General features: G+C 44.4%; 2 protein-coding genes across 2 annotated transcripts; one reads left to right on the forward strand and one right to left on the reverse strand.

Moving 5' to 3' along the window:
* The first annotated feature begins 388 nt into the window (after positions 1–388).
* fabp2 (fatty acid binding protein 2, intestinal) lies at positions 389–2,286 on the forward strand. The gene is made up of 4 exons (XM_042092967.1): positions 389–544; positions 1,177–1,349; positions 1,705–1,812; positions 1,923–2,286. Exons 1-4 carry the CDS (start codon positions 478–480, stop codon positions 1,971–1,973), a joined length of 399 nt encoding a protein of 132 aa, XP_041948901.1. The 5' UTR covers positions 389–477; the 3' UTR covers positions 1,974–2,286.
* Positions 2,287–3,595: 1,309 nt separating this feature from the next.
* usp53b (ubiquitin specific peptidase 53b) lies at positions 3,596–24,452 on the reverse strand. Its single transcript, XM_042092933.1, is given in 19 exon segments — positions 3,596–4,158; positions 4,360–4,453; positions 4,766–5,409; positions 5,411–5,701; positions 5,826–5,892; positions 7,499–7,563; positions 7,775–8,459; positions 10,141–10,269; positions 10,646–10,771; positions 13,207–13,375; positions 13,791–13,940; positions 14,205–14,351; positions 16,090–16,195; positions 16,810–16,892; positions 17,111–17,224; positions 17,622–17,756; positions 18,019–18,111; positions 18,553–19,269; positions 24,071–24,452. Coding segments are annotated over 17 exon segments (3,225 nt in total). The 5' UTR covers positions 18,697–19,269; positions 24,071–24,452; the 3' UTR covers positions 3,596–4,158; positions 4,360–4,376.
* Positions 24,453–24,482: the final 30 nt, after the last annotated feature.

The following is a 24,482-nucleotide window of genomic DNA, read 5'->3' on the forward strand; positions in this document are numbered from 1 at the left end:
AACCCAACCCCTCTCTCCTGTCTCTCTCTATCTCTCTCTCTCTCTCTCTCTCACACACACACACACACACACACACACACACACACACACACACACACACACACACACACACACACACACACACACACACACACACACACACATCAATGGGGGCAGAGAAATAAATAACAAACATTCATTCTTTAAACACAAGTCAGCATTTGTTTCCCACAGAGTGAACCAATTCAGCTATCTCCTCCACACACTGTAACAGTCGCCGCACTGCATGCTGGGACCTGACATAGTCTTGGAGAGATTTATTCAATGTGAGCTTTAAACGTCCACATCAGCATAATGATAAAGGGGGAGATAAGGAAGTGCGCTCACTCCTGGAACAGTTTAAAAGGGCAGGTTCCGCGCTTCACTCAGTTACTCCCAGAGCGTGCACACAGCAGATACACTCATTTCACCACCTGAACCACAGCAAAGACAGCAAACATGACTTTCAACGGTACCTGGAAAGTAGACCGCAACGACAACTATGAGAAGTTCATGGAGAAGATGGGTATGGACTTGCTCTGTGTTTGGAGTTTTAATATGAAGAAGATTATATCACTTCAAAATGTGCATTTTCTGGAACCTGGAATTGTGGGCCAGCCACAGCCAGAAGGGGCAGAAACAAAAAGTTTAATTGATTCCAGTTTTCATTGGTCAAAAGATACAAATGTAGTGGTTGTGTGTGTGGCATCTAAGTGCATTTTTAAGAGCTCACTGTGGAACAGATGTGGAAGTGTACAGTTAGTCAAAATGTAATAAATACATAACAACTTAATACATGTTACCTGCAAGGATTTGGAGATGCCTAATTCAGGTCCTGACTGTATGTTTTCAACAGTTCTGTTTTCATATGTGTTATTTATCCAGTCTGTAAAAATAGCAAGCACAGAATTTCCATTTCCTTCAAATATGGTGTAATAGTGAGTGTAGTCTGACATCGATTTACACAGCAAAACTTCAAGGCAAGTCATGTAGGCACAAAATGGCATGACAAGACAAGTCTTCATTTCTGCATGTTGTACTCAGAGGTGTGACTATTATTCATTCATTTCCCAAGCCTTCGCCAGGGGCTAGAAGTACTTGGGCAATCCAGCTGAGCCATGTTCCTAACGGTAGCCTTTTGCATTGTTGTATCAACAGGCGTCAATATGGTCAAGCGAAAGCTGGCTGCCCACGACAACCTGAAGATCACCATCGAACAGACTGGAGACAAGTTTCACATCAATGAGACCAGTGCCTTCAGGACGCTAGAATTGGACTTCACTCTGGGGGTCACCTTTGAGTATGCCCTGGCCGACGGGACGGAGCTCTCTGTAAGTCTATTAGGTCTTAGTTCGCTTGTGGAATACAATGATTGTGACACTTATTGAAACAAAAATACAGACTGGATACTCTAAACCTGCAGTCAGTTGATGTGATGTCTGTTTTTGGACGTGACATACAGTAGTTATGCCAAAATCATTTGGTGTACCAAAAAGAATGTGGTCCAACAGCATGTACAGAGTTCATGAAGGTCTCTGAGAGTGTTGAACTATTAGTATGCCAGTGAGACGCCTGTAATGTTCTCTCTTGTGAAGGCCTCGCCCAGTAGGTAAACACTTGAATTGCTGTGATGATTGTACTGAAGAGAGATTGTGTGAGTGCTAATGGCAGGCATGTGTGTGGTAGGGCGCATGGACCATGGAGGGAGACATGATGAAGGGCCTATTCACCAGGAAAGACAACGGCAAAGTCCTGACAACGACGCGAGTCATTGAGGGGGGAGAACTTGTTCAGGTGAGTTAATAAAACATTTACGGAGATTTTTTTATCAGTGGCACAAACACCTGCATTACATTCAGTTGGAGAGGTCATTTCTGATTTTAAGCATTCCTTCTGCATTATAGAGCTACAACTACGAGGGTGTGGATGCTAAGAGGATCTTCAAGAGGGGTTAAAGGAAAGCCAGTTCATCCAGTCATCTTTCTGACCCCAAGGAGAACATAGCACCTTGGATGGCCTGGCTCCAGATGGCACTAAGAGAGCTTGTCTAGTCATTCAACCATTTCAAAAAGACTGCAATACTAATACTAATTTTCTGGAACATCAGGCTGTCAGATCTCCTTCATCCAGTTCACAACACACAGAATCCACTGTTCACAACACACAGAATGTAAAACCATCCATGTGCACTGTGTTTTGATATGAAATGAAATAAATGTGATTGGTTAAGTAAATGTGCATTTTTGATATTAAAGGAAATACCTAGAATTGGATGGCTTTTGGTCATTTTTATCGTGTATGTGTGTTGTGTGATGGGATGAGAGGCAATGCGCACAGAAAACTCTTCTGCCCCCAATCAAGATTTCTGGTGACTTTATTTGAGAGTGAAGAGGAATTTTGACTGAAACCACACATTTGTAACAGTGGAGTTGTATTGTAATCCCTGAAGAAATGTGACATTATATAGACTGCCTGTCAGCAAACGAGCAGAGGAAGCCCGCATCCAGTTTTTGCTGATATTGCACAGCGCCTAGTTAAAAGAGCACAGCTCCCACAGAGACGCATGAGATGAGATGATGAGTAGCAAAGTCAAAGGTGAAAGCGAGTACATAATATGGTAGCATAAGTTCCGCAACTTTCCCAGATGTGGTACATGTGGATCAAAGTATATTGTGTGGCCATAAACAATGGATCCCTCAGGCTTCCACTGGAACCAATCAATCAACCAAACAAACTCTCCCAACCACCTCACAGGTTGTGACAGGAGCTGTTTTTCATATTCTTAGAGCTGGATTGAATCTATTTTCATACATAAAGGCAGACATGAAGGATTAAAACTAAAGTCATTCAACTGCACTAAAGGGATTTCTGGATGAGATTTTCTATTTGTGGTTATGGTATTTAGCAGACGCTTTTGTCCAAAGCTGGTTTACTGTGACTAATTCCACCTATAGAATCTATAGAGTAAGAGTGCAGATATATTTTCAACAATTACCAAATGCGGAGGTATTTTTTTCCCTGTTCTATGTCTCCATTCACATGCGTTGATACTGGTTAGTGCACAACCAGTGTGGAGCAGATGTATTCGTACACAGTGAAAAGAGAAGTTAAGCTCACGTGCTCTGGAACTGTCTGATGACGCTTTTCCCAGTCAGGATTGTGGCACGGGTTGCTTATAAAGATGCAGCTTGCTGTGTGTTGCCTGACCTTTGAGAAATTGTATCACATAGCACTTGTCACGTTTGAGATTTAAGAGGAATTTGCAAAACCAAAACCACATATCTATAAACCACACATCTACAGTATAACAATAGTTTTACTTTCCATCTGATGAAAGTCAGGTCTTAGGCTTTGTTCCTCATGAGGCACATTATTTTCACGTATGTGGTTCCACATCCTTTTCCTAACTTGCATGAGTGTTGCAAAACAATACAAAAAACAAGTTTATTCTTGTAAATCCATGACATGACATCAAGTCATACTGGTATTGCGTAAAATACCCTGTATAAAAGACAATAGAACAAATAAATCATGTTTGAATGAAGTTTATTAAACAAAGAATAAAAATAAATGCATAGGCATCTCCAAAAATATATAAGTGGACATCATTTTACAACATTGTTCATGAATCATGAATCATATCTATTCATGAAAAAACTTGAAAAGGCACTCCATAAATAAACATCTGACAAGTATGTACAAACTCCACATTGAAAGAAAATACAACAAAACAGTAAAGCTTGAGGGAACAAATAATACTAAGACTCATCTTTTAGGCGAGCCTTATGCAAAGGTTTTTCATACATTATTTGTACCACTTGAGTTAAAGCATAGAAATTGGCCAACCATGTTAGCAAGCAAAGAGAATAGTATAGGTGCAAGAAGTAAAGGTGCATACTGACCTCTGGTGGACGTCTGAGGGAATGACCCCACACCAGAGGAGAACAGAGGAGGGATCATTCAGCTTCCACTACATTTATGGCTTACATAGTTTGTTTATATGTACACAATAACCAGGTCTATGATTTGGCAATGTTCCTTTTATCTGAGGTTTTAGGATCTATTTCCCACACGTTTTCTTTGGCTTCCATCCATATTAGACCCTGGAGAGATCTCAAGATTCCTCATCCATATTAGACCCTGGAGAGAGAAGAGAGAAAAACAAAAACACGCACACACATCACAAGAAGTGGGCTTGAATATGTAACCTCCACACATACAAGTGCAAGTGAAATTTCTTCATACTAAAAGACCAATAAACTTGACATTGTGTCATCTGTCCCGCCTATATATATTTAGCGCTCATATTATTTTTACTTTTAGACCAACAAGACCACTTACCAATACTGCAACATTCATCACAAAAAGCCATGCTCATCCAGTCCTTTTGGAGTCACTGGGTTCCATTTTGCTGTGGGCTTACTGCTTGCATAGCCTAAAATTGTAAGACACGGCCAAGTCAGAACAGTGATATATCTGCCGCTGTGTCAGCATGGGGCCAATAATATTACACTGCATTTCACTACAAAAGCAACAAGCTGCTAAAGGCAGGACAAGACATAGTCTGAGGAGCAGCTCTGCAGTCCAGCTCCTCTGAGGTTAGGGTCTAGGGGGAGGGACTTGCAGAGGGGGCCGTGTGAGGACACTGGGACACAAGGCCCTTGGTGGACACCTAAGGATAACAGACTACATGTGGGCCTAGGGCTGTCCACAGGGTGGGAGTCTGGTGTGCTGTGAGTGCTCTAACCCAGGTCAGCTCTGCTCCGGCCGTGCTCTGAGGCGCCCTGCGTCTCGCCGGGGAGTCCCACGTCCCGGTGCTCTCCTCCTCCTCCTCCTCCACCTCCTCCTCCTCCTCCTCCTCCTCTCCCCGCAAGTCTGGGCTCGGCCACAGAGAGCAGCAGCGGCCTCTGGTGGTGGTACTTGAGCCGGTACGTGTCCGTCATGCAGTTGTCCACCGAGAAGTAGGTGGTGAGCGCGACCCCCAACCCCGACGGTGGGCCGCCCGCACCCCCACCGCTGCCCGCACCCGAGCTGCTACTGCTGCGGTCCGAGCCGCGCCGGCCTCTGTCCCCCCCCTCCCCTGCACAGCCGCCGCTGCCGCCAGCACTGCCGCCGTCGCTGCGCTCCTGATCCGAGCCCGACTTGGAGCTGATGTCGGAGGAGGGCGTGCGGACGCCGCTGGGCTCGGCTCTCCAGGCAGAGGAGGCGGACGAGGAGGAGGAGGGGGCAGCGGTGCGGGCGGACGGCCGCGGGCTCGTCTGGGACGGCTCCTGCAGCAGGCGCGGCCGGAACGCGGGTGTGCGTGCGTCCGCTCCCTGGCGTGTGGCGGCCGCTCCGGTGGCCGGTTTGGCACGGGTCGGGGGCGTCTCCGGGGGGGGCTCCTGGCGTGGGGGGGCCGGGAGCTGTGGGGCGCGGGGGGGGGCGGGGGGACTCGGCCGGCGCCGTCTCACTGGTGCTGGAGCGGTACGCGCTGTCCTCCTGCTCCGATAGCGGGTTGGTCAGGTCGTCCGAGCTGTTGCACTCGGAGCTGCTCACTTTACCCAAGTGTCTTGGTGGCGGACTGTCTGAACGGTGGCCCCGGAGGGACAAATCCTCCGGTTCATGCCTAGAGTTGCAGGGCATGGGGTCCCTTTCTGACGTGCTGCCTTTCTTTGAACTGCTGGAAGAATATCTGAGCTTCCTTCTGCATGAGAAAAACACGGAACAGGTTAGGGCAGAGCATCCCTATAGCCACTTCTACAAAACTGAGATATTGATCTGATATCTATCAATGTGGATTGATAGGCTTCCAAGGTCCCATGTATTACCTGGAACTGGGACTGCATTTCACCAGGTGATCTGAATTCTTTCCCTGAGATTTCAGCAGATGTTTACCTGTGAGAGATCAAATTCAAATATTTAAAATCCTCTCAGAAGTAAGTGCACAGAAAATACTACACACCATACTTCCAGCTGTTTTTGATTCTGACCTCTGTGCCCTCTATTATCCGATTCCCATCTCAAATTTTCATTTGAGATGATACAGCCTCCATTTTGAAATGTAGCATGTGATAATGTCTGTAATTGTTGTGTCAGCATGTGACCACTGGAGGGCAGTAGAGGGGTTGGGATGGGAGAGCCAGACCCAGGAGGAGGAGGGACTGTAAGCCACTCAGCGTGTTTCACCAGGAGGCTGCATGCAAATTCCGGCACTTTATAAATAGAAAAGTTATTTTCCCTTTCCTGTTGACCCAGAGGTCAAAACACAAGGATAAAATCCACGAGAGATGATCAGAAACATTAGACCCTGGGCTGTCAGGAGCCTGGAGAATGTTGTCCTACATTCCAGTTTGAAGTTAAAGATGTGGAGACAACGTAGAGAGAGAAAGCTAAGGTGGTTTCAAGTTGTTTTTAAAGTGACATGGTTCATTGTAAAAAGCAAGCCTGAGATTATGTTCTAATGCTTGAGTGCATAGTTTCACCAATAGTGTCACCATTGAAGCTCTAAATGGTTCACCCAAGTACAATCAATGTTACAGCAAATTTATATACAATTTTTTTAATTAATTCCCAATAAATTCAAAATGTCAAATTCCTTAATGATTTCAAGTTTAGTATTCTGTTAGCATCCTGTTACTAATATCACTCGTGTGATTGCATTTACTGTAAATCTCACCCAAAGAGACTCTTTAGTGTCTCCCTTGAAAAGACAATTCCTGTGAAAGAAGACTGACTTCTCAGAAACGCTGTTGGCTTTTAAATAGCAAATGCAGATTAGACTGCGGAGCTCGCTGGGCTTTGTGTATGGCAAGCTCACCGCTCTACTAAAACACCACAGACATGACTGAAGTCTGCTTCCCAGAGCTCCCTTTGCTCCCTGTACACTGGAACATAATCCTCTACTATTTAGAAAGAGGATGAAATGGCCTGGACTTGTAATCAGCTTTTCGCCCTTTGAAACCCTCTTCCTCAAAAAAAGAAAGAAACTTAGGTCAAAAGAGAAGGGACAAAAACATTCTATAGTTTGCAGTTTTTTCCTTTGGACAGTTTAATGTGTTAAGCGATAACACAGAGGCAAAGAGACCAAAAAGACATTTAACTTCCCAATTTAAATTCCAGACTATATTTTAGGATCTCATCAAAATGACTAGGGAACACAGTCCACCTAAAGGCTATTTTTAAAGCTGTAAGATATCTCTCCTCACAAGAACCCTCATTAATACCTTCTTCTGAACCACTAGCCCAGGTTAAACCTGCTTTAAATCACAATCTCCTGACAATGTTGTCAAACACTTACTGGATGCACCTGACCCATCGAGACCTCCAGGCCAGCTAATTAACCGCCTTACTGTAACATTATAGCAGTACCCATAAAGGCATCAGTGAGGTCTTTCGTAAACACAAACAGGACACAGCCTGACGGTGACTCAGGGCATTTAGCTGTCAGGCTCTGTTCAGCTTCCCGGCATCAAACACTGACTCAGACTGACCGAGCACTTACTATGGTAGAGTGGAGAGCGAGCGGGGTCATTCTTCACCTCGCCTCTGCTGTGGTGAACCTGACCCCTAGGACAGACAAACAAGAAGGTACATTTCTCAGTGAATCGATGCATTTGGTTTCATATTCAATCCTTCGTAAAGAAAGGATTCTCTTTTCAACAAAAGAGCAATCATTCAGTAATCATGGTCATTAATCTCAGTGGACTGGGACTATGTCCAGTGCTGTTCTGGGTGTCTGAGGATGCCACCCTGTTGCCCGGTGACTGGGGGGGCCCACCTGAGCTGAGGCGCGTCCTGCGCCAGCTTCAGCTCCTTCCCAGCGAAGTTCTCCACGCCCGGCGAGTCCGGGTTGGTGGAGCCGCTGCTCAGCCGATCGCTGCTCTCGTAGCCCGACTCCGTGCGCTGGATGGTCCAGTTTTCGGTGCGGAGGGACGCGTTGGCCCCGTCCTTGGAGTGCGTGGCGCGGTGCTGCGAGTCCTGGGAGCTGCGGCTCTCGCTGTCGTGGCGGCCCTCGTCCTCGTAGATGGTCATCAGGCCCTTCGGCTTGCGCTCGGGCGGCGCCGCCCGCTGCTGGGGCAAGGCGCGGGCGCAGCGCGGACTGTCCTGCTGCCGGCGCTCCAGCTCGCTCAGCACGCTGTCCACATTCAAGACCTCGCGCACCGGTCGCCAGGACGAGCTGCGCGCCTTCCCCCCTCCCCCTCCGCTGCCCCCACCACCACTGCCCAGTCCCCCTCCTCCGCGCTCGTGCGGCGGCTCCGTCTCACGGGGCTCCGGGCGGCGAGCGGCAGCGTTGGGGGGGGCGGGGTGGGGTTGAGGCCGCGGCTCCTGGGGGGAGCGCTGGGGGTGGAGGGAGGAGCGGTCCTGCCTCGCGGAGCCCCGGCCTTGAGACGAACGCATCCGCTGTTCTGGGTGAGACCGCAGGCCATTCTCTGGGGGTGACGTGGCCCTAGGATATGTCATATCTGCCAGGGAACAAAAGAAAACACTTGATCAGTTTAGTAGTAACAAAGTTACAAACACTTTTTCAAACATATTATGAAAACTAACATCACCCACAATTTAGTTTGAAATATGCTGACTCTCGCTAAAAGGCCAAATGAGCATTTTTACCTGACATTTTTTGTGGTCCTACTGTGTTGCAAGTGCCACAGTTCCAATACATCATATCTGTGTACATGTCCAAAACTGAGGTCAGTTTTCTGCATAGTGAATAAGCCGAGACGGACATGCTGCTCCGTGTGCCCACTGCGTTGGCAGATCCCACAGTAAATGGGCTAACCCTCGCAAAGTGCAGCACAAGACAATATTTGAAACGCAGAGGCAAAGCCTCTATTTTTGCCTTGTGCCCGCTCGCTCCTGCTTTGGAGGCAGATGGTGCTCTTGGCTTCTGGACACGTGCCAGCGCTGTAACGCATTTCCTGACTACCAGTCGCCCTTACTTTGCCCTTCTGTTAAAGCCAGTGCCCTCTTTTCCCTAAAACGCAAATAAAGGGATAAAATGAAATTGTGACGCATCCAGAATCGCCCACTCATAAGAGAGCAAGTAAGCCACCAAGCTGTGCAAGCTGCACAATGCAACATCAAGTCCATTTAGCGAATGCAAATGGTTTTTGTTCAGAGTGATGCCAAAACTCACATAAAATTATACTGTTTTGAAAACATTGGCCAAAATATTTAAGTGTTTTACTTTGTATTCCTGTGACAGATGAACTTGTATAGGTATTAATGGGGAGTTGCAATAATGCTTAAAGATATTTCATGATGTGAAAAAGCTCTGCATAAAGAGTGCTAGAAAATAGGGCATTCAGAATACAATGGTTTTATGGACAGGGATTCAAAACAGTTAACATAATTTCCATTGACAAAACATGTCGAGGAGGCTTTTCATATTTTGCCCAGAGGCAAAGAATAATAAAGGCATTTATTTTTAGGGGAGTGTCAAGGAAATTGTGTTTACAAACATTCTGTAAGCTGAGGAGTTGCCTCTGGACAAGCCTGAGCTGAGAAGACCATCATGTTTTTATTTTGGGCTCTTTACATGTACAAACTTGGTACACACACATGAAGACGAGTCTAAAATTGAAAACAAAACAAAAAACCAAAAGAGGCAGAACCACCCAAATCGGATTATTTTAAGCAGAGCTGGAAATGGTGTGCTGTAGATGTATTCATTCATTAATCCTGTTTTTACCACAGATCAACACGATTTAACAGTATCGCTAGATTCCAAAAGCAAAAAGTGAGCATCTTTCATTTAGCAAAAATTATACTTTGTGCCAGTGTTCAAAAAGAAGAGATTAAAGCCACTCCCACACTGATGATTGAAAAGAAAATTAGTGTAAAGAAAATGCTGGAATTTGGTGACTTCATTGAATTATGCACCGTTAATCAAAGCCTGTCAAATCAATCTTCCACAATGCTTCTACTTATACAATGCAGCTCTATAGCAGGCTGGCTGGGCCAATGTAACCACAGCCATACATAATCAATGCAGCTCTATAGCAGGCTGGCTGGGCCAATGTAACCACAGCCATACATAATCAATGCAGCTCTATAGCAGGCTGGCTGGGCCTATGTAACCACAGCCATACATAATCAATGCAGCTCTATAGCAGGCTGGCTGAGTGCCTGGTCTGGCGGTACCTCGGTTCTGCAGAGAGTCTGGTCGTCGATGGGCCCTCTCCCCCTCCTTCTTCTGCAGCTCCCCTCCCCTCTGGAAACTTTCCCTGGAAGACTCTCGGAATCGGCTCGGACTACCAGGAGCAGTTCTGACTACAGCAAGCAGGAGGAGGACAAAATAAAATGGCAAACTCAGACGGGGGAGAAAATATGATGGCAAACTCAGACAGGGGAGAACTGAATCATCAGTATGGAGCATCTACACTGATATAAAACTTTGGTAAAATGTAGGATTAAAATATTCTAAACATGTTATAAAATACTAGTAAATTAATCCCATAAAATATTTTACCCGAAACATAACATATTTAGCAAATCAGTAATCTACAACATAGATATGTGTATACTTGATTGTTAAGATGATCGTTCCTATTGTAAATGTACAGTACCGCTATATATATATCTGTAAATGTGTCTGATCTGTGATTAGTTGGATGGTGTCAGTGTTGTAGTCTTTCCTGTTCCTTACGTCTGCTGTAGCCTGAGTTAGATGCGGACTGCTGAGTGGGCTTATGGGAGCTCTGTCCGGAGCGCAGAGGAGCACTGTCCCTTACTCCGTCAAGCTTCTTCGACCCTGAATGAGGACCGTCAGTCACTGTGGAACAATACACACACACACACACACACACACACACACACACACACACAGGTATGACATAACATAATAAATAAATGTGCAGTGTATACAGTATAATATGTCCAATATAGAAGGCAAAGTAGAAAACTTCCACTTGGAAAGCACATTTGGTGAAGTCAGACAGCATTGGCTAGGCCACCCTGACTTCAGTCTCAGTCACAGACAAATCCTGGACTTTTTGTATTTACGGTTAGTGAAATATCATCAGCAAGAGAGTTGGCAAGAATTCCAATAACAATAGGTATTAAGTGTATTTTAGATGAATTCATAGTCTCTGTGGAGCAGCAGTTGTGTATACTTCAGCTATAAGTGAGTGAGCTGTTGTGTGTTTGTTGTGTTGTTAAATCTGTTAAGTCAGTGGGTTGTCATGTGCTTGTTGTGTTGCGTTGTGTTGTAAAATCTGTTAAGTTAGTGGGCTGCTGGTGTGTGTTTGTTGTTTAGCTGTGTTGTGAAATCTGTTAAGTCAGTGGGCTGCTGTGCTGGTGTGTGTTTGTTGTTTAGCTGTGTTGGGGAATCTGTTAAGTTAGTGGGCTGCTGGTGTGTGTTTGTTGTTTAGCTGTGTTGTAAAATCTGTTAAGTCAGTGGGCTGCTGGTGTGTGTTGTGCTGAGTTATATAGGGCAGCTGTGGTGCTCGATGGCCCAGATGCTGAGCAGCATGGGTCAGGCCGAGCTCTGGGAGCTGGAGGGGGATTACAGCCAGAGATGAAAGGGAAAATGATTGTGTGGCATTATCCATCAGGGAAATTATCTGTGGTAATCCAATCCATCGCACTGCTCTCCAAACAGCACACTGGGAGGTGTGTCTCTAACACACACGCAGCTCCCACAACAGATATCCGAGTGAAGCTCGCAAAGGTGAAACTTGCAATGCTTACATCAGCATTTTCTCCAAAACTGTATTAGAGTGACATAATGATTATAGCTCAATGACTGCTTGAAAAGAGCAGACGAATGCACTTTCACCACTGAACAATGGACTGTAGCCAATACCCAACTTCATTGATGGCTAAAAGCAGTGTTTATTACTAAATAATAGTCTATGATTTGTGAGCGGTCTTCTTGCGTTGATGCGATATTTAAAAGGTGCATCAAAAATGCATCTTTGTCATAACCAACACCCCAGTTTGGTGGTACCATTTTTTTATTTAGAGGGCACTTAAGGATAAAATAATCCATAAAATGTTGGCATCCAACACAGCCATTACAGTGCTTCCAAATGGCCAACGCTGTTGTTCTCAGCAAAAGCACTGCCAAGTGAGCGCAAAAGCACTTTACGAAAAAAAAAACCCACAGTGCTCAGCAAACCATGACTAACAAACTGGCAGCCACTTCAAACTACATACTCCTTCACGGCACTTCAGGAGAGCACCGAGCGCTAAGCCCCTGTGTGCACATTTAAAGGCCAGTTAACTACTACTACTAAACACAGTGGAGTGCCATCGCAAAATAACACTGCTCTTTTGTGAATGTAGAAAGAGTGCCAGCACTACTCACAGAGATTCATGTGGTGGTCATAATGACTCAGTCCCATTCCACTAAAGGCCCGTGCGTAGGATACTTGAGGAATAATGTCCATGTAAATCCATGAGGCTGAGCAAAGCGGCGCGAGGCTGAGTGGAAGATAAACATGTAGGTAATGTCCAGCATCAGATCGGATCGCCCGGCTGCCCGCACGCACGGATTACAGTGCAGGCAAAGAAACGGAGAGAGAAAGGGGGATAGAGCAAGGGAGAATGAAAGAAAGAGTGAGAGGGAGAGAGAAAAAAAGAGAAAAGGAGAAAGAGAGGAGCGTGGGCGGTAATCTCCATGCGACAGCAGAGTGCCTGTCCTCATCCGAGTTCAGGACTGGTCGGACCGACCGGGCACACTCTCTGGAGCGCTCTGACTCTGACTGAGGGATTTGCGCCCAAAGCCAGAGGGTTTGTAGCACACAGAGCCATGCTGGGATGACGGCAGACTTTTGATGCTTTTATATAACTCTGCCACTCTGCGGAGCGATGGGCCACCTTTGTGCAATTCCTGGCGTACTATATCGGGATGGCCTTTGTTGTTTCACAGAAATGGGTTTTAAGCGAGGTCAGAATTTAAACAAATGAGTTGTGGATATTAATAAAATGGTACCTGGCGTGTTGGCTAAAATAGTTGTTCTGCGGCAACAGGGTCTTTAAAGAGTATTTTTGGCACACGGATGAAAGAGGTGGATGCTGTGGCTGTCTGCCTCTCTTGTCTTTTCCTGAGTTATGATATTTATAGAAACCGGTGATGGGAATTTTAGAGCAATCACTGCAGTGCACTAATTTTAATCATGTCACTCTTTCAAATCTCTGACAAGAAAAGTTGTTTTTTGTTGCCGTTTTGAAAGTTATTTGGACTGCCAGCAGAGATAGGCTCACCTGAAACTTCCCCGTTGATGGGAGACTTAAAGTGTGACCACATGGTGGTCTGTCTCGGGGCATCCTCATTAGAGACGGCACTCCCATCTGGGTTGGCATAGAACAGCAGGAGGGGCTGGTAATGGCCCCGCATGCACTTGGAAGCTACATCTTTCCACTTCGATCCAATCTGAAAAGTGAAGGCATCTTATAAACACTTAAAATGCAAAAACAAAAGCAAAAGAAACCATATCCTTGCTTTATTTTCTCAGCTTTTCTATGGGCTTTTTATACATTAAATGATCCATGTGGTATTCATCTCATTAATAGCAGTATTTCTCCCCTTTAAATACTCAGCAGCAGAAGTATCACAAAACCCAATACAGCCATTCATCTCCAAGTGGACATAACACTACTGAACACCAAACCATCAGGTCAAAGTGTGCATTGAATCTCGACAATGACTCAACAAAAGACTGTATAATGTCCAATACATTTTTCCAAACAGGTATGATTTCATCATCAATAAAACAAAGCAAAGAACAAGTAGGACAACCATAATATATTGTATATATAGATAGAATTTTAAAATATTTTTTACAAACCTCTTTCACTGTAGCATCATCGAAAAATACCCATTTGGAAGACTTGCTATGATAGGCGAAGGCAGAGTAGTGGCGACTGGAGTAGCAGATCATTCCCACCAGGTGAAGGTCGCACCTTTTCGCATTCTCATCCGTGACCCGGTAGAAAAGCTGAGCCAAAGAGACATGGAATGTACTGTATGAGGAACCAGAAACAAGTCTTTACTCTGTATGGGTGATACAGCATGACATTTGCAGTCTGTTTATTTGTTAATAGAAAAGTTGCACACTTCATTTACTTCGTAACTCTTCCAATCATTTCAAATACCAACAGTTCTCTGAGAGGACAACAGCATCCATGCAAATCACAGCCTGTTGTGTGTGAGCCTGGTGTGTGGGATGTGGCTAGCAGGCTGGCCAGTGTGTGACCCTTACCCCCGAGAGGTTTAGGTGTGGACCCAGTGACCTGATGACATCTTCCGTGAGGTCAGACTGCTCGGCATCCCACACAAACCCGATGGTCACTATTTCTGGGCAGTTCATGAGCACACGGCGGATCTTGATACTTTGGCCACAGTTGCTCTGCACAGAAGGGTGACATTCCCGGCCGTCAGTCATCCAGACATTTCATCCACATCCAGATGCAAACCAGAGAGCTACTGAGAGCAGTGGGTTCAGTTTATCGCTGTGACCTCACATAGCCCCAAACACTGGTTTTGCATACACACACGACATCTTGGACCTAGACAAAAATGATTTACTAATACCATATATCCTTTGAGGACTATATACAAATATTGTGAATAAACTCTGCTTTTTAAAGGGACACCAGGCAACGTTTTCGTGTTAATTAATCATCTTCATAAGTCGGTATATGGTTAAATGACTCATTGCGGGGCGAATGAAGGCTCTCTCGCCCGCCCCTACTGCCTGTAGGAAGAATATCCCACTTGCAAGTTCGGTGTATCCTACCCGCCGACCGAAGCAAGATCAGTTTACAGCACAGAGGCAGGCTAACGAAACACTAGAGATTGTTGCAAACGTGTGTATAATGGCAGAGCCGGCGAAGAAGCAGCCCCCCCCCCCCCTGCAGTGCTCTGGCCAGAAGCCCTCAGTCAGCATATAAACAGGCTTGGATGCATGACCAACAGGCAGGCCCTGCCCTGGTCAACAGACTCCCTGGACCAGGTTCAGTTTGGTGCTTTCCTAATATCCCTCATATCAGAGACATAGGTGCTCACCCAGACTCAATCAACTCCTCAGAGCCGTAGGTATTTCCTTAAATTCCTTAAAGCAGATGCACATACAGTAATGCATCGACATACTGGTGAACTTTGTCATCCTTGTATCAGGACATCCTCATTGGATGATAGTCTTTTAATTGAGATAATATGCTCTTCAAATGTTAAAATGAATTCAATATAAATATAGCATACAATTAATGTGTAATTCTAATATCAACATTATAAATAAGACATTATTTAAGTTAGATCTTACCTATGTTGTTTTTTTAGATTCAAGACCACATTAAAATTTTCTTCCCCAACAGATAGAGGCAAATACAATTAAAATCCCATTTAATCTAACTTAATCTTATTTTCCCTTCTTAAGGAGTCATGGTAACACTGCCATACAATGATGCAACACTCAGATAGAAGGTAGGATAGATAACAATGGAAGACGACACAAACATGCAACCATTTTAAAGGGAACTGTTAAAACTTTCAACATCATTAACAATGCATGCACTATAGATTCCCCAGGGGTCCAGACGCCTCCAACAATGATACAGCCCTTGTGCTGTGAAGTGGTGTGCATCAGGTGCCAATGGCCTAAGAGAGCATCCGTGGATAGGCTTGTCCAGCTATTTACAACCTCTCACACCACGGGCAACGGCGCTACACCTTCTACTGTCCTCCACCCCAATGTCACAGGACACTCCAGACCAGCCAACATCACCTCACCAACTGGTCCCCAGACTCAAGAGACGTGGAAACAAACCAGGCTATGACGGCTTTCTTTTCACAGAAATCAGAGTATGGACTCTCACATTGCATCCTGTCATGTAGAAGTGGCATGTGAGCAACGCTACTGAATAATGCCACCGGCAACTTTATCTTGTGACTAACAACACTGTTGCGTCGGCTTTACTCATGGCTTGACCATTTCAGTCCCCAGAAATGCCAAACGTCACAGTGCAGCCTTCTGACACACAAGTTCTTCAGGCCTCAATTAACTCAACCAGCCAGTTCCATTGGGGAACCGCACAGACCGCATAGTTATGAAATAAACCAGGAGTACTTGGCACATGCTCACTCACAGGACAGTTGCGGAGGTCACCCATAGTGTTCGCTGCCTGCAAGAGTTCCCCAAACATGTCTGCTCTCAGTCTGTCACTCTTCTCCAAGATTCTCTCCACCTGTTGGCTGAACCCAAACGGAGATATCACAGGAAAAATTGTGGGCTCGTAACATTGACATACGTGCCTTCAAATTTCGTCTGTGAATGAGTGTAAATGCTGGTTATAATGTCCAGTAAAATACTGCTTTGTCATAACATTCCCTCACGGGCCGGGAGAGGGCTGTATTGGCAGTAGGAAAAGGAGTTCCACTAACCTGACTCTCGCCAGATGAATTTCGTTCCGCCTAGCTCCACTCATCCATCTGGGATCGATCCATTGGAGTGGTGTTTCAGAAGGCTGGGCCTTATCAAAAATCCTTGCATATGATTGGATAAGCCACTTGTCCGTCATCTATTGACGTGCTACTTCAACCACTCACATCGAAGCCAACCCGTGACGCTGAAAGCAGTCTCACAGTCGCTTCAACGCTACGTCACATCTATGAAACTCCCGCCCTACGTCCTGATTGGCTCTACCATAAAATCTGGTGCCGAAATCACTCCCAACGGAAGCGATCCCAGATGGATGTGAGTGGAGCTAGGCGGAGCTAAGCAGAACAAAATGTATCTGGTGAGAGTCAGGTTAGAGTTCCACTGCAACTTATGCAAATTCACAGCTGACAACAGCAAGCACACTTACCAGAGTGCTGTCGTCGAGACATAATGCACCAACTCAGTAAAAGGAAGAGGATCGGAAGAGGCGCCGCAACTTCGACATACAAACTGTGGATGACAAAAATGACACAGATGTCTGACAGCGACTCAGAGAGCTGTTTTTAAAACCATTCTGCCTCTATGGGACTCTTATCCTTAATGGATGATTTTAAAGTCATAAAAAGGAAAGATGTCAGAGCAGGAAGCTCCAACTCGGAATCTTGTCTAAAATGATGAGCCAAGTGAAGCTCATATGAATACTGAATGAATAAGAACAACGGAGGCACCTGCTCGTACAACGTCATGGCAAACTTCTGATGCGTGATGCAGGACTTGGAAGTGCAGACCTCAGAGGCCGTGTTTGCCACAATGTGAAGATGGATTCGCTCCAGAATGTTTTCCTGTAACCACACAAAATAGAGCCCTCATGAAAATACAATGCAGTGCAGCAATGAAGACTGTTTTCATTCTGTTCCACGCTGGCTTTAATGTTAACGTTAGCTTGTTTTTCATCTTAGCAGAAAAAAGGTTTCCCTATTGTGCACATTAACAAAAAAGGGGGCATGCAGGTTTTGGGGGTAGTCCTTTCCCTCATAACTAAAGCCCAGGGTTAAAAACAATAGCAAGGAGTCACTCCAACTTCACATCTGCCTCAAGATTGTTGTGCTGTGACTTTGCCGACACTCGTCACAGGACGACACTCGCTGTCCTGTCCTGACCTCGCCCCCTCTCTGCTCCCCCTTCCATGCCCACAGCTTTGTAAATAAACACTGCAATGGGGTCACCACGGAAACGCACAAAGCACTCAGCGGCATCATCCATCAGGCCCAGCTGAAAGCGCTGCTCGTCCTTAAATGTCTCGGCCAGGGCGTGGCGTAGCGTGTCCGACGGCAACGCTCGCTCGCGACTCTGCTGGAACTGACTGAAAATACTCTGTGGTAACAGACAAGGGTGACAGGCTGGTTCATTGTAGTGTGACAGTTCATTATATGTTATCATAAACACTGCATTACAAATAGGACACCAATCCAGCTGCAATTAAAAAAGCAACAATGAAATACAGTACAGTCCATCCCTGTGCTGAACCTCCCCTCCCACATCCCACCAGCATCGCATCCTTTAACTCTCACATGTTATAGAGACGAGTCCAGTTGGCCATGAGAAACCATTAGGATAGTGGAATTAAAGCACTCACCTTAAGAGCACAGAATATACAGGCATCCCCTAGACAGAAATGCCCTGATAGCTGCCTCAGACTTCTCCTGAAGATGTCGAGTTGCCATAACACCTGCAGAGCACAACCATTGGACCACAATCACTGCCTCTGTGGTGATCAATCACCTGATGATGCACTGAACTCTGAGATTATTTTAAATCTACCAAAATACCATACTTGGCATGCATGCTGTATCCTGTCCATTACATGTATTAGTATTTAATGGATCAAACACCAATATTTTCTTTTTATGTTGCAACAAGATCAAACTATCAATCTAACCCTGATTCATTGGTCCTCTTACACCTTCAAAGCATAACACCTAGCATATTTGGTATTTTGCTGAATTTATGGCAGTAATGGATTTTTATCTAACTAACTGTAACTGTATCTATAAATACAGGTTGCAGATTGATATCTCAACCCATACACTTGATATAATGATTCGCCAAGTCATTCGTTGACCTATACAGGCAATAGAAAAGGGCAGCGATGGGCTGAAGTGGAACCAACCTGTACAGCGCTGTTGAGGAAACAGCTGTTCTGTCCGGGCTCGTTGAGTAGGCCCTTGGTGAGGGCGAGGGAGACCATGCTGCCAGGCTGGTAGGTCTTTCCCAGACTGCCACCCTGCTTCTTGAAGAGTTTCACCCATGCCATTGGGTTTGCACCCCGCACCCCGCCAGGAATGAGTCTCAAGAAGAGTTACAGCGAACAGCACTGGTTGGCCTGGCCGTGGTCCATGTGCAGCATGAGGGTCCGCACACTTGGGCCCAGTGGACGGGGGGAAACTCAAGAAATAGAGATCCAGAAAGATCCAGAGGTCCTTAAACGTGCATATATGTTACATGTGCGTCCATATGTGTTACATGAATGTTCACAGCGGAAAGGGGAGAAGAGAACATGGAAAAGAGTGGCAAGCATCACTATGGGTTGGTGGAAGTCCCCATGGAAGTCCTACAGAGTAAGTGCCATTCCCCCCCAAACTGAATGGCTTTGCGTTATCATTCCAGAAGCTTCCGTTTTGATCATCATCCCCCCTCTCCGCTGATCGAGGGCGAACATCAGAGTGGAAAGGCTTTGCCGAGTCTGTGCTACAGTTGGGCAGCTGCAAGATGGATCCATTTCAATTGCTGAGCCCGTCCAAGAGATCAATGGAGGTCCTTCTCAGGATCATCCATAAGGGAGCTGGAGAGTGAGGCACTTAACCATCTGATAACAAAGAGGGATGGCCTGTGGAGAAGGCAGAGGAAAGGGGAAAATAAAGCCAAATCAATCGCGGTGGTACAGAGAGTCAACTTAAATTAGCTAAACCTTGTGAAGTGAAAGGTCTGTGATAGCATTCCTTTGCTTGTGTAGCTCAATAGCGTGTACAGTAGTTATGCTGTGTCTGTGGCTCATGTGAATGGACACAGTAAATCTATTGTCAGGGTATCAAAAGACACAATAAGCCGACCAGTAGGACAGGGCATTCAAGATGAAACATTATCACAATGGTCATATATAAAATTAGCAAACACTAATGTAGATTATAAAATGTACATGTACTGTGTCTGTCTTTCATAGAAAACCCAAATGCACACCCAGTTATAATGGTTTAACACAAATTGCCACAAACTCAAAGTTCTCTAGCAAATCTATCCTGAAGAGCACTTTTAATTTAGCTACACAGGCTGCCGGATCAGGTTTAAGCATTGCATCAGGTTCCGCTTGGAATTACTGGGTTCACCTCAATGTTAATTAGAGATTAAGAGCTGGGCCAAGATATGATATCATACAAGAGTGCTCATCCTCTTTCCTTGAAGTCATCTTAGGGGGTTGTTTTAACATGAGTAGCTTTGTCTTTGTTTATCAATTGGATCTGTGCAAGGGATATAGTCTGCATTTAGACAAACAAATTATAAAAAGTACCTTAGCTATTTTGTGCAAGGCATCACTATCTCAATAAGCAACCACTGTTGCATAAAGTTTGCACAGCCTGGCCCTGCCATACAGACAAAAACACACTGACAGCAAACCAAACAAACATGGCTTTACCAAGCAGGATATCATCATTGTACAGAAACACATCTTTACGAGCATAAACACTACATATTCGATTCACCTTAAAAGTTGGACAAAATATTTCTGATGTGACACTCTTAAACTAATACCAAACTCAAATACTTTCTCTCAGCCAATGATTTGGAGGTGGTTGTTCATGAACTACCGGTAACTTTATGCTAAAGTAGATACCAACTAGATCAATATAATATGCTCTCTAGGCAGTGGAATACTTTACCGTTCCCCATCACTGCTTCCCCTGCTTCCCCACACATTTAACAACTTTAAAGTCAGCTCCCCTCTAATGTATCCAAGTCAGGTGCACGTTTCTGCTGAGATTGCCACAGTCAGTGTAGGGCAACTTCTTATTGTCTTTTGTTTACTGGTATTGAATTTTGTTCATTTCAAATAGATTTATTTTCCTATGAAGAATAAAAATATAATCACTTAAGAAGAATACAATATACATCACCAAAAGCAATTTTCTTCACCATGGCATGTGTAAAACATATTGCTTCTATATTAAAATATGACAATTTAGTGTTTCATTCTGCTGGTCTAATCACATCAGGTCATTTCTGTGCTAATCTCATAGATAATTCTACACAGTAGTACACTGTAAAAAATTAAAAAATAATAAAAAGATTTAGCATAACAAATGTCATTTTAGGTGCAAACACTTGACATGACATAACCAGATGACTTGCCTGGGATCAACTGATAGAGCAAATATATGTTAAAGTGTAACAGAGGTTAAACAGAAACTGAAAGAGATACTACAGTACCTAAAACCATACTAATAGACAATTGATTTGATCTAAAGTAAATTCCACAAACTGCAAACCATATGCATATACAAATGCACAGCATGTCTGTCACATAATCATGGGTAGGCTATAATGTGTATACAGTGTGTGGCTCAGGTGAAGTAGGCCTAATTCTCTTTCCATAAGTGAAAGACAGAGAGTGGTAGTATCTCCGCAATTGTGAAGACGGACCCTGGGCTAGTTTCTGAGAAAAACAGAGCGCTGTAACTGGGTTAATAGGTTAGTGTCCACTAAAACCGCTAATCTTTCAAGCCGTTCAGCTCCATATACACGGCTGCCAACTTAGCTAATGAAACAAGTGCAGGTCTATGGCAGAACAGCCGCATGGCAGATCGGAGCTGCAGCTGCCACTGTAAATGTGTAATTGATTCATTGTTTGAGAGACATCGGAAAGCATTTGCCAGTTTTCCCAGAAAGGAGTCTTCAACTGACTGGGAGAAGCTTTGGAAAAACAAGTTGGCACAACATGCCAGTAGCCAGAATGTCCCACCAAAGAACCAAAGGATGAAAAAAAAAAAAAAAAAAACATCACCAACAAAGCAGCCTTCTGGAGAATTTCACTGGGGGGTTTTAAGCAGGCGCCTTCCCTCCCCAGTGTTTCCCTGAATTAGACCCACAACTCCTCCATAAAGCTCAACAGTGGTGTCTGGCGTCCCACATCCCACACCCCTCCACACTCATGATGAGCTGAGACACATGTCACATCCATGAGACACCAACAAATACCACTACAGACACAAATCAACAACATTTCACATATCTCAGAGTCAACTCAGGCACAGCACGACCCAAGTAGTCTGTGAGCACCTCAGCCATAGTCATTGGCCTGCCTTTTCCGCAGCCCCACACAGCTCCTTTACAGCTCTTTTCAGTGACCGTCCTCAAAAAAACAAAATCCAACAGTGTTATGGTTGACCTCACTACAAATGAGGTCTATAACTATTTTACTATAACTACAAATGAGGTCTATAACTATTTTACTATTTATTATACAAAATAGTGAATTATTTTATTTTAAAACATAATTAAATGTACCACAATATATTATCGTAGTACCAGCAGTAGTAGTAGTAGAAGCAATAGAAATAGTCATTCCAACCTAAGTGGTGGGCACATCTCACAACAGCTGTTACCAGGTGAGCCAAACCTCTATCCTCACTTAGCATACATACCCCCCCCCGGGGACATACCCCCCCCCCCGGCCACACAAATACACAATAAGAAAGAGCATTATAATCTTATTAGCTCTTGTGTACACTTGCCACAGAGTACTTTCCCCTCCTCCTCCCATTCTCCAGGAGCAGCCTTCAGCAGATGGGCAGCCCTTCTGAGCCTGGTTCTGGGCAACCCCCCCCCACCCCCACCCCACTGTAAACCAGTCTTTCTGCCACTGCTTCAGACCATTTGTTGTCTTTGTTTTATGTCCAGAGATCTCAGGTATAATGAGCCCTAATTTGGATGATGGGCAAAGTGCAGTCAAAGTGCAAATATTGATGAGTATACTCAATACTCGCACATACAACATGATAGCTAGCGTTCATTCACAAGAACTTTGCTTGTTGACAGACTTTGCACTTCTTTGCACCTCTTAAATTAGGGGCCTATGTGTAATATGTGATATGGAATTGGACCGATCCTAATATAGTTGAGTGAATTAATACTACTAGGTATTAACACAGCTGATGCTTCTCTTTTTACAGTAAAAAACACTAATTTCTTATTCCTTATGACCTCTTCTTTTTGCTTAAGAAACATGGAATTAGAATACTGAGATCAGGGCCAGCAAGAAAACCTAACTATATTCAGAAAGGTAGTATAGGTCAGCTTTACTGTAAATCCATGCTATTTTCACAAGGATTGCCATGGCTACGACATGTTGATATTCTGCTCCTACTTTATGTAGGATGCCAAGAGGTATTTAGCTCCTTCCCACATACTCTGTGCAGCAGTACGCGGCTCCAGAGAGCCAAAGGAATCATATCTGAACAGTGGAAATGGACTGATCTGCATGTCCATAGCTCAATAAAAGTTGAGACCATGTTGAAATCCCGTCACTAAAGACTGAGGCCTGCGTCCTAACGTGGAGTGTCAGGATCCCCCGAGGCTCAGCATTGCCTGACTGATTCAACAGAGCCATCCTGGCAACTTTATTCATGCGTTTGCATAAAAAGTTGTACATTCTTCTTACAAAATGTAAGTACAGCAATCTGTCATCAGTTTATGGTTATATAGCCCATCACAACCCCATTAAAACACACAATGTCCTTGTTCTGTGTTATAAATAATAAACATAATATACTCTACTGTATATTCTGCAACCTATAACATACCTTTAGTTGAAGTGATGGGGATTTTGAAATTTAAAAGTTGTTATGGTGCATTAAGGGACGTGTAGCCTACTTCATAATGCCCATGTAAGATCTCTCTGGGTTTCCACATCATTGTTAAACAAAACAAAATTAATTAATAAGAAATGAAACAAGAAAATGAATGATCAACAGAAGAATAATTTATAAGACAGTGGCAAACTATCTGAAAATGTAGTAAGCAGTAGCCTGCATTTAATCACTTGTCAACACAAGAAAACTGATTTGACTAATTAGGCAACTAGTAGCAGAAGCTATACTGTAATCAGTGTAGGCTATAGGTCTGTCGCAGCAAGATGGGAGTTAACATATCTGCAGTATAAATCTGCAGTAGTAGGACAGATTTGATTTAGACTGTGTGATGTGTACAAGAACCTACTGTATAAGGTAGTAAGTTACTGAGCACGATCGCAGTAACACATAACATACAAGTTTAAATAGCCTATATTTCAGCGGTGGACCTTTACGCAGCTGCATCGATTCTATCTAAACTACAATATTTCCATATGTGTTGATATAAATACTAACCTACTCTAGTCGCTATTGCTACCACTACTTTTTAATGTGTAGGCCTACTGCTTTGTCATACAAAACAGTGATGTTGCAATCAGCATTTATGCGGTATGCTTTGTGTTACACCTGTTAAGACGCATGCGTGGTTCAGTGCGAAAAGGGACCTCTATATTTACCGCAACTCACAGCAATAGCGTAGCCTTCAAGCCTGCAATGTTTTCAAAGCCACGCTGAAAACAGCGCCTGTATCAAAAGGAAGACAACAAAACATGTGTATACACTCACCTTTTGATGGGGAAATATGATGTTATATCCGACACATTTCCAGCTGTCACCGTTGCCCTACTCGATCTTAACTTCTTCGGACGCTTTGAAAATGATATAAGTAAAACTGTAAGACGTCCATAAAGATACCATGTGGATCATCTGCAAATATAGCCTACAAATAAGATTATGGGGTTATTATGAAAACAGAACTTCAACCAAATAAAAAAATGGATCAAAAATTAAACCCGGTTGCTTCGTAACTGCCATCCTTGTTCAGCTATCCCAGACTTGGACGGGGTAGCATTGCCGTATTCTCGCCAGTGCAGACGTGGGCATTTCCTCCGGGAAGCAATACCAATGAATGATTTGCGCTGCTAGAGAGTCGGCTGGGGATTAGTGATGGTTTGAGAGTTTAGGGGTCAAACTCCGC

Source organism: Alosa sapidissima, chromosome 1 (assembly GCF_018492685.1).
Source record: "Alosa sapidissima isolate fAloSap1 chromosome 1, fAloSap1.pri, whole genome shotgun sequence".
NCBI classification, from domain to species: domain Eukaryota; kingdom Metazoa; phylum Chordata; class Actinopteri; order Clupeiformes; family Clupeidae; genus Alosa; species Alosa sapidissima.